This window comes from Myotis brandtii, unplaced genomic scaffold, assembly GCF_000412655.1.
Source record: "Myotis brandtii unplaced genomic scaffold, ASM41265v1 scaffold15, whole genome shotgun sequence".
Classification (NCBI taxonomy): domain Eukaryota; kingdom Metazoa; phylum Chordata; class Mammalia; order Chiroptera; family Vespertilionidae; genus Myotis; species Myotis brandtii.
Genome location: NW_005355410.1, coordinates 1,765,803 through 1,777,023, shown reverse-complemented (window position 1 = coordinate 1,777,023; position 11,221 = coordinate 1,765,803). Strand labels below are relative to the sequence as shown.

General features: G+C 36.6%; 1 protein-coding gene across 1 annotated transcript in view; it reads left to right on the top strand.

The window, feature by feature from the left end:
- SUCLA2 (succinate-CoA ligase, ADP-forming, beta subunit) overlaps positions 1–11,221 on the top strand; it is a 62,661-nt gene that overhangs the window by 13,172 nt on the left and 38,268 nt on the right. The window contains exons 3-4 of the mRNA XM_014535749.1: positions 358–457; positions 644–806. Of these exons, the coding sequence (XP_014391235.1) occupies positions 358–457; positions 644–806 (263 nt within the window). The remainder of the gene's footprint in view (positions 1–357; positions 458–643; positions 807–11,221) is intronic.

The following is an 11,221-nucleotide window of genomic DNA, read 5'->3' as shown; positions in this document are numbered from 1 at the left end:
TTATTTATTTATTTGATTGATTAGAGAGAGAGATGGATTTTGTTGTTCCACTTACGTATTTATTGGTTGCTTCTTGCACGTGTCCTGACTGGAGATCGAACCCACAACATTGGCGTATGGAAACGACGCTGTAACCAACTGAGCTACCTGATCAGGGCCTGCATATCCTTAGTTACAGGACTTCTGTTCAGCTACAAGTTAGGCATTCTCATACATGGAATGGCTATTTTTTGACATTGTGGATAAATGACTTTACTGCATTTATAACACCACTTAATATGTATGCTTAAATAACAAAATATTGGGTCTTGCATGCTTCCCCATGCTTTTTATCTAATAGAAGTGTTTTTCTTCTAGGTTCAAAAGATGTTGTGGTAAAGGCACAGGTTTTAGCTGGTGGTAGAGGAAAAGGAACATTTGAAAGTGGTCTCAAAGGAGGAGTGAAGATAGTTTTCTCGTAAGTCATGTTTTTTGAAGAAAAACCATTAATGAAAAAAAAATCATGGTAAAAAATTCCCCTATTTATTGAATTGATGAAAATACTGAGATTTAAGTATTAGATGAGATGAGATTTTGTCTATCATGTGCTTTTGTTTTACTCATTTGGAGGAAAAAAGAATTTGAGTTGTTTTTCTTATTTCAGTCCAGAAGAAGCAAAAGCTGTTTCCTCACAAATGATTGGGAAAAAGTTGTTTACCAAGCAAACAGGAGAAAAGGGCAGAATTTGCAATCAAGTGTTGGTTTGTGAGCGAAGATATCCCAGGAGAGAATACTACTTTGCAATAACAATGGAAAGGTCATTTCAAGTGAGTAACTGTAGTCATGATATATTTAGGACGATTTTAATACATTCAGTTTCAGAAGTTGATTATTCTGTTTATATGTGTCATAAGCACAATACTTATTTAGTGTCATTTTTTGAAAATAGCATGGTTAATGCTATAAAGTTTAATATATATTACCGTGGCAAAAAAAAGTTATAGGCAAAACCCTGCTGTAATAAAATCCACAGGATTTTTAAATTGTTAATTTGCTAAGAGCACCTTAAATCATCTCTAGATTTTATAGACTGAGAAAATAATTTCTAACAGAGTAAAATATCTAACCAAAGAGAAAATCCCAGTAAGAGAATGTGTATCCCTGGCTTCATCATTTTCTTTTTCATCCTGTTGGTATTTTTTATAGTTTGGGGTTTCTTTCACTAGATAATTTGGTACTTGATAGGTTGGAAGGTAACATTCAATAACAAACAATATAATTCTAAGGAGCATAACCCTAGTTATGCTTCCCTCTCTTAATGGAACCTAAAATGTTAATTGTGAACTTAAGTCATCAGATGAAGAGAAAGCTTTTCATAGACCTGGTGCTTAAAGAGGACATTGGTAATCATTTTGTACTGTAAATATTTGGCTTTTTGCATGCATTGGTTAAGTTTTATGAGCTGAGTCTGTGTAACTAGCTTGTCTTCTGGTATAAGCTAGATATGTATTTGGAAGCCCTGGTAAGGATTTGCTATAATCAAAATTTTAAGTCATGAAAATATTTTTCTTATATAAAACAGCTTTTTAAAAAATAGTTATTTTCTATATTGTGATTTTTATTCCTATAGTTAATTAAATCTCCTATTAATGTTTGAATGATATTTTCAAGTGTTTTTGTAACTTTTAAAAGAGTATTGCTTAAGGTGACATTAGACAGTAGTAAAAACTACTCAGGATCTGGTATAATAAAAGGCTAATATGCAAATCGACCGAACGGCAGAACCACCGGTTGCTATGACACGCACTGACCACCAGGGGGCAGATGCTCAACACAGAAGCTGCCCCCTGGTGGTCAGTGTGCTCCCACAGCAGGGAGTGCCACTCAGCCAGAAGCCCTGAGCCAGGCTCACAGCTAGCAAGCGCAGTGGCGATGTTGGGAGCCTCTCCTGCCTCTGCGGCAGCGCTAAGCCATCCCCCGAGGGCTCCCAGACTGCAAGAGGGTGCAGGCCTGGCTGAGGGACCCCTCTTCTCCCCCCCACCCCCGTGAACGAATTTTGTGCACCAGGCCTCTAGTATAAGATAAAAAGCACTGATGTCTTTACCTCTATAGGTGTCTCTATATAGTAGAATTTAGTTTTGTAAGTTATTTTAGAAATCTCATGACAATATCCTTATATATTACACACATTTGCAAAAATTGTATTCACTACATTTTCATTTCCTTTTTATATCAACATCTATCATTTTGTTACTTATTATGTTTTCACTTTTGGTAATAGCCAGAAACAAGGTATAAATGCCTGAACAATTTGAGATATGAGTCCCATTATGTTGTACATTCAGAGTAGCTCATATTGATTGCAGTAACTGTAGTAAATTGAATCTGCATTATTAAAGATATTATAATACTCTTAAGTGTATTTTATTAAAGACATATTAACATTAGGGGAAAGGATGAAATTTGAATTCATTTTAAGAACTTGAATAATCAGAGAACTATTTTAGTCTCATTAAGGAAATATGTTTTTATTTCATTTGCAAAAGTATTGCATAGTTGTAATAATCCAGACTAAAAATTTCATCGTACTAGTAACACCATTCGGCCAAAGATATTATAATGTTAAAATAATGTGGAGTTGGTTGGTGTTACTTTTCGGGATATAGTGAATTGTTTTTTTGAATCCCTGTGGACAGGTCCTTATTAAACAACAAAAAAATTAGCTATTGATAAAAAGAGCATTTTTTATTGAATTAAATTCCTGTGCATAGGAGTTAACTGATTATTAAAAGTTGCTTTTGTTGTTTATCTGTTTTTAGGTGATGAATCATAGGTTTCTTTAGTGTGTATTCCGTCAGGAAGCCTGGGGCAGATACTACCATAGAGTTGGTGTTCTAAGAAAAATCAATTTAAGTACCTACTCTATCTTGGCACTTTTTAAAAGTCAGATTTCTTAACATTTGCTCAGTGCCTGTTGTATACATTTCTAATTTAAAAGGTCACATTTGCTACTTTATTTTTCTAGTAGAACATTATAATCTGCTGTAAATTGGTAGTACTATATCAATTTTTTATTTTGCCTGGAATAGATATTAAATGTGTTATAAGAATTATATATTTTATTTTTCATGTTTTTACTTTTTTAAAAGAGATCTTTATTAAGTGGCTTCTTTGTCATGTAATTTTAAAGTCATTTTAAGGCAAACCTTTCTGCAAGCTAAAAGAGAAGGGAAATGTAGGCTAAGAAGGTGAAAATAGCATTATTAATTTATTTGAAATTATAACTGTTTGCTACAACTTAGATTGTTCTGAAAGTTTATTACTAAAATTTAAAAATCAGATTGTTTAAACAAAAACAGCTATTCACTCAGCAGTCATGATAGAATTCAGAACTGTAGTCATTTTTTAACTGATCTCTATTTAACCCATGTAAACTTTCTTCTGACCAGCTGGCTACAAATTTTGGGGTTTCTTTCTAATTTGTCAGGGAATTAGTACATTAAAGCCTATTTATTCATTTTTTTATATATTATTATTTCATGTGTATTTTTTTTAGCTTTTTCTTTAACTTATAGCCAACTCTTAGAGATCTAATCATTACTTTAGTGAGAATTTTATATTATCTTTTTTCCCCTAGAAGTGTTTCCTTCTGTATAGATATAAGTATATGTTTTTATTGTTGATAATATTACAGATGTCTCCCATTTCCCCCCATTTATCCCCCTCCTTCCAGCCTCTGCACACACTCCCAGGTCTTCACTACCCTGTTGCCCGTGTCCATGGGCTATGCATATAAGTATATAAGTTCTTTGGTTTATCTCTTCTCATTCCTCCATTCCCACATCAATGTATGTCAATTTGTTCCATGCCTCCATGCTTTGGGTTTTATATTGTTGGTCAATTCATTTTGTTCATTAGATCTACAAATAAGTGAGATCATGTGATATTTGTCTTTCTCAAACTGGCTTATTTCACTTAGCATAATATTCTCCAGGTCCATCCATGCTGTCCCAAAGGGTAAGAGATTCCTCTTTTTTACAGCTGCATAATATTTCATTGTGTAAATGTCCCACCGCATTTTTATCCACTCATCTACTGATGGGCACTTGGACTGTTTCCAAATCTTAGCTATTGTAAATTGTGCTGCTATGAACATAGGGGTGCATACATTCTTTCTTACTGGTGTTTTGGAATTTTTAGGCTATATTCCCAGAAATGGGATCGCTGGGACAAATGGCAGTTGCATATTTAATATTTTGAGGAAACTCCATACTGTTTTCCATAATGGCTGCACCAGTCTGCTTTCCAGCCAGCAGTGTACTAGAGTTCCCTTTTCTCCACATCCTTGCCAACACTTGTCATTTGTTAATTTGTAATGCCCATCTTTGAATTGGATTGTTTGTCTTCTTTTTGTTGAGTTGTATGAATACTTTATATATTTTGGATATTAATTCCTTATCAGATGTATTATTGGCAAATATGTTCTCCCATTCAGTGGGTTCCCTTTTCATTTTGATAGTGCTTTCTTTTGCTGTTCAGAATCTTTTCTTTAATACAGTTCCTCATGTTGTGGTGACCCCCAATTTCATTGTTACAAATTGAACATAATTAAAGCATAGTGATTAATCACAAAAACAATATGTAATATATATGTTTTCCAAAGGGGTCGCGACCCACAGGTTGAGAACCGCTGCCCTAGGAGATGTGTCATCAGATATTATGCTACTTGAGATGTCTGAGATTTTACCGCCTATGTTTTCTTCTAAGATTTTTATGGTTTCATGACTTACATTTAAGTCTTTTATCCATTTTGAGTTTATTCTTGGGTGTGGTGTAAGTTGGTGGTCTAGTTTCATTGTTTGCATCTGGCTGTCCAATTTTCCCAACACCATTTGTTGAAGAGACTATCTTTACTCCATTGTACGTTCTTGCCTCCATTGTCAAATATTAATTGACCGTAATGGTGTGGGTCATTTTCTGAGGGGGTCTCTGTTCTGATCCATTGCTCTATATACCTGTTCTTGTGCCAGTACCGGGCTGTTTTGGTTACAATGGCTTTGTAGTATAGTTTGATATCTGGTATTGTGATCATTCCAACTTTGTTATTCTTTCTTAAGTTTGCTGCAGCTATTCAGGGTCCTTTATGGTTCCATATAAAGTTTTGGAATATTTGTTCTAGTTCTGTGAAGTATGCCATTGTTATTTTAATAGATTGAGTTGAATCTATAGATTGCTTTGGGTAGTATAAACATTTTGATGATGTTAATTCTTCCAATCCATGAACATGGTATATGTTTTCATTTGTTTGTATCTTCCTCTATTTCTTTATCCAATGTCCTATAGTTTTTCAAGTACAGGTCTTTTACCTCCTTGTTTAAATTTATTCCTTGGTATCTTATTTTTGTTGTTGCAATGGTAAATGGGATTTTTTTTAAGTTTCTCTTTCTGAGGGTTCATTATTGGTGTATAAAAATGCCATTGTAGCCCTAACCGGTTTGGCTCAGTGGATAGAGCGTCGGCCTGCAGACTGAAAGGTTCCACGTTCGATTCCGGTCAAGGGCATGTACCTTGGTTGCGGCCACATCCCCAGTAGGAGGTGTGCAGGAGGCAGCTGATTGATGTTTCTCTCTCATCAATGTTTCTAACTCTCTATCCCTCTCCCTTCTTCTCTGTAAAAAATCAATAAAATATATTAAAAAAATAAAAATGCCATTGTATCCTGCTACCTTGCCGAATTCATTTATTTATTTATTTTAATTTAAATTCTTTATTGTTTAAAGTATTACATGAATATCCTTTTTCTCCCATTGACCTCTTCCTGGCCACTCCCACCTCCCAGCACATGCCCTCACCACCCTACTGTCTGTGTCCATTGGTTATGCTCATATGCATGCATACAAGTCTTTTGGTTGATCTCTTACCCCACCTCCCCTCCCCTGCCCTGTTAGTCACTTAATAGCAATCTTGGTTATCAGATTGACTCTTTAGGGTATCACAGTACTTGTGTTCAAGTAACCCTTATTTTATGTATTAACCCTCTGAACTGCAAGAGTACTGATGTATATTAGCAGTTTGATATGCCAGGGAGAAGTTATAAAATGCTTCCTTGAAGTGAAAAGTATGTTTGTATAGGAAAAAAATATAGTATATGTAGGGTTTGATACTATCTGCATTTTCAGGTATCTATTTGGGGGCTTGGAATGTATCCCTGCAAATAAGGGGGGACAACTATATTGCAAAAAAATTAGAAAGCTAATTCTAATGTAGGGTGTGGACAAACAACCATTTAATAAGGAGATTAGTATGCGTGTGAAGCATGAACTACGAGAAATGTCTGTTAGTTAAGCCACAAGGTTTATGGTATTTTGTTATAGCATCCTAAGCTGACTAAGACATATCTCCTTTGGGAAAATGTCTATCAAGTTTTTTACCCATTTATAAATTGGATTGTTTTGTTGTTGACTTGTAGTTCTTTATATATTCTGAATATTGATCTCATTAGATATATGGTTTGCAGATTATTTTCTTCTACTCTGTAGGTTACCTTTTCACTCTATTGATTTTTCTTCTGTTGCATAGAAGTTTTTGTTTGATATAGTCCTATCTACTTATTTTTGCTTTTGTCACCTGTGCTTTGCTGTCTTATCCAAGAAATTACTGTCAAATCAATGTCATGAAGCTCTTCCCCTATGTTTTATTTTAGGAATTTTATAGTTTCAGGTCTTACATGTCTTTAATCCATTTTGAGTTAATTTTTGAATATGGTATAAGGTAAAGATTCTACTTCATTATTTTACACGTGAATATCCAGCTTTTCCAACACCATTTGTTGAAGAGACTATCTTTTACCCATTATGCAGCCTTTGTCACCTTTGTTCAAGACCAGTTGACATGACCAGTACATGAGGGTTTATTTCTGGGTTCTCTATTCTGTTTCATTGTTCTGTATATCTGTTTTTATGGCAGAACTGTACTCTTTTGATTGCTATAGTTTTGTAATATGTTTTGAGATGAGGAAGGATGAGACCTCCAGCTTAGTTTTCTTTCTCAAGATTATTTTGGCTATTCAGGGTCCTCTGAGAGTGAGTTTTAGGATTTTTTTTCCTTTCTGTTTTTGCAAAAACAACAACAACAAAAAACCAAAGGAGGGGGAATGGAAAAAGATTTTATTGGGGAAAAATACCATTGGGGTTATAGTGGGGATTGCATTGAATCTGTAAATTGCTTTAGGTAGTATTGGACATTTTAACAAAATTAGACCTCTCAATCCATGAACACAGGATGTCTTTCTATTTGTATCTTCTTCAGTTTCATTCAGCAATGTTTCATAGTTTTCACTGTATAAGTCTTTCATTTCCTTGGTTAAGTTTATTCCTAATATTCTATTCTTGTTTATGCTATTGTAAATGGATCATTTTCTTAATTTCCTTTTTGGATTATTTATTGTTAGTGTATAGAAAGCAAAACATTTTTATGTTGATTTTGTATCCTGTGACTGCTGAGCTCATTTATTAGTTCGTAAACGGATTTCTTTGGTTCTTTAGAGTTTTCTATATATACTAATAGATCATGTCATCTATAAATAGTAATTTTTCTTTTTCCTTTCCTGTTTGGATGCCTTTTATTTTCTTTCTTGCCTGGTAGCTCTGGTTAAGACTTCTAATACTGTGTTGAATAAAGTGGAAAGAGTGGACATCCTTGCCTTTTTCTTGACCTGGGAAGGCAAGCTTTCAGTTATTCACCTTTGAGTATGATGTTTATTGTGAGGTTTTTGTATATGGCCTTTATTGAGGTAATTTCTTTCTAGTTTAAGTGTTTTTATGAAAGGGTGTTGAATTTTTTCTAATTATTTTCTGTATCAGTTAAGATTAACAGACTCAAGGTCATGTGGTTATTGACCTTGAATCTGTTAATGTGCTTTACATCAATTTTTGTATGTTGAATCATCCTTGCACTCAAGGAATAAATCCCATTTGATCATTGCAATTGAACTTGCTGATCTACAACTTCCTGACTGGTTTCTGGTAGTCTTACCCAGTATAAAGGCTACTAATATATTTAGATCACATATTGTTGTAAAGTTAGTGTTTCTGTAGGAGAGCAAGGTCTGGGGGTTCTTATTCTGCCATCTTGCTGATCCTGATGTGAGTTTTCTTGGGTGACTTTATTAAGTAGACGCAATTGATTAAATCATTGGCCGCTTAGTTAAACTTAATATCCAGGCCCTTTCCTTCCCATAAGGGTGAGCTGATATGTAACTCAAAGCTCCAATACTCTCATTACATTGTTGGTCTTTCCGGCCTGACGAGCACCCAACTGAATCACCTTTGTATTAGGAACCCACCTGCGTCACCTCATTAGCATAAACTCTCAGATGCAGTGGAGGGTTCAGAGGTTGCTTCTCAGACACTGGGGACAAAGGCCAGCCAATTTTTATTTTACACATGTATATTGAAATCTAATAACATAGTATAAAATTTAAAAGGCACAAAAAATGTACAGAAAATAAAAATTTTTCATACAGTTTTTCTCCTTGGAGGCTGGTACTTTTTTCTCTAAATCATTTTCCCCCCTACATAATCATTAAATCTCTTAAAATGTAATGGATATTTTTTTTCCCCTTTGGCTATTGACTTATTTTGAGGATTTGACGGACTGCTTTGTTTTCTAAATAGTAATGACTAAAATACTATTCCTCTCCTTTACATTATACTTTGAAATGAGTTTGTTACTGAAATACTGGGTGCTGGGATAGAAAAATGAAATTAGTTTCTCTTTTTTTTCTTTTTCTTTTTATCAAAGCAATACTTTTTTCTGGATTAAGAATAATAATATGTTCATGCCTTGGCAATTAGAGCATCACCTCACCATCATCTCCCCCCTCCACACCGAAGGGCCACCAGTTCTATTCCTGGTCAAGGACACGTACCTACGTTGCATATTCAATCCCCAGCCCCATTCAGGGCACATGTAGGAGGCAACCAGCCGATGTGTCTCTCTCACATTGATGTATATCTGTCTGTCTGTCTCTCTCTCTCTCTCTCTCTCTCTCTTTTTCTCCCACCCAACTCCCTCCCTTCTACTCTTTCTAAAAAAATACCAATGGAAAAAATATCCTCCAGTGAGGATTAACAACAAAAAAAATAGTATGTTCATCAATGCAATTCCTGTCAAGATATCAATGGCATAGTTTATAGAACTAGAGAAAATATTCCAAAAATTTATATGGAACCACAAAAGACCCCAAATAGCCACAACAATCTTTTTTAAAAAAATATATTTTTATTGATTTCAGAGAGGAAGGAAGAGGGAGAGAGAGAGAGAAACATCCATGATGAGAGAGAATCATTGATCAGCTGCCTCCTACAAGTCCCCCACTGGGGATTGAGCCCACAACACGGGCACATGCCCTTGACTGGAATCGAACCCAGGACCCTTCAGTTCGCAGGCTGGCGCTCTATCCATGAGCCAAACTGGCCAGGGCCACAGTAATCTTGAGAAAGAAGAACAAAGTTGGAAAAATCATGCTATCTGATATTAAACTATACTATAAGGCCATAGTAATCAAACATCATGGCATAACAACAGACATATAGGTCAATGGAACAAAGGAGGCAAAAAATACACTGAAATAATAGTTTGTTCAATACATGGTACTGGAAAAATTGGACATGCAAAAAAATGAAACTAGACCACCTTACACCATACATAAGAATAAAATTGATTAAAGACTAGCCTGGCTGGTATGACTCAGTAATTGAGCATCGACCCATGAACCAAGAAGTCATCAGTTCAATTCCTGGTCAGGACATACGCCCAGGTTGTGGGCTTGATCCCCAGTGGGGCATGTGCAGGAGGTGGCCAATTGATTTTTCTCTCTCATCAATGTTTCTATCTCCCTATCTTTCTCCCTTCCTCTCTCTCTAAAAAGTCAATAAAAACATATTTTTAAAAGGATGTTAGACATGAAACCAGAAAAAATCCTGGAAGAAAACATAGGCAGTAAAATCTCAGACATTTCTCATAGCAATATGTTTTTCTGATATATCTCGTCAGGTAAGGGAAACAAAAAAAAATAAATAAACAAATTGGACTACATCAAACAAAAGATTTTGTACAGCAAAGGAAACCATCAACAAAATGAAAAGACAACCCACTGAATGGTAGAACATATTTGCCAGTGATATATCTCATAAGGGATTAATATCTAAAATTTATAAAGAACTTATAAAACTCTACATCAAAAAAACCCCCCCAAACAATCCAATTAAAAAATGGGCAGAGGTCCTGAATAAATACTTCTCCAAAGAGGACGTACAGATGTCCAATAGACATATGAAAAGATGCTCAGTGTCATTAATCAGAGAAATGAAAACCACAAGATATAACCTCACACTTGTCAGAATGGCTATCAATAAATCCCCAAACAAGTGTGGCGAAGATGTGGAGAAAAGGGAACCCTTGTGCATTGTTGGTGGGAATGTAGATTGGTGCAGCCACTGTAGAAAGCAGTATGGAGTTGCCTCAGAAAATTTTAAATGGAACTGCCTTATGACCCACAAGTTTCATTTCTGGGAAACATTTGCACCCCTATGTTCACTGGAGTGTTATTTACAACTAGAGGCCTGGTGCATGAAATTTGTGCACTTGGAGGAGGGGCGTCCTCTCGCAGTCCAGGAGCCCTCGGGGGATGTCCCATGGGGAGCGGGTCTAAGCCGTCAGTCAGACATCGTTAGCACTGCCGTGGAGGCGGGACAGGCTCCTGCCTCCGCCGCTGCGCTTGCCAGCCGTGAGCCCAGCTTCTGGCTGAGCGGCGCTCCCCCTGTGGAAGCGCACTGACCACCATGGGGCAGCTCCTGCATTGAGCGTCTGCCCCCTGGTAGAGCGCATCATAGCGACCAGTCGTTCCACTGTTTGGTCGATTTGCATATTAGCCTTTTATTACATACTAGAGGCCCGGTGCACAAAAATTTGTGCACTTGGGGAGGGGGGAGTCCCTCAGCCCAGCCTGTGACCCCTCGGGGGATGACCACTTGCTGGCTTAGGCCTGCTCCCCGTGGGATTGGGCTTAAGATGGCAATCAGACATCCCTATGGCAGCCCGGCAGCCCTCGGGGGATGTCCACTTGTCAGCGGGGAGCAGACCTAAGCTGCAGTCAGACATCCTTAGCGCTGCTGAGGAGGCAGGAGAGGCTCCCACCACCACCACTGTACTGGCAGCCATCAGCCTGGCTTGTGGCTGA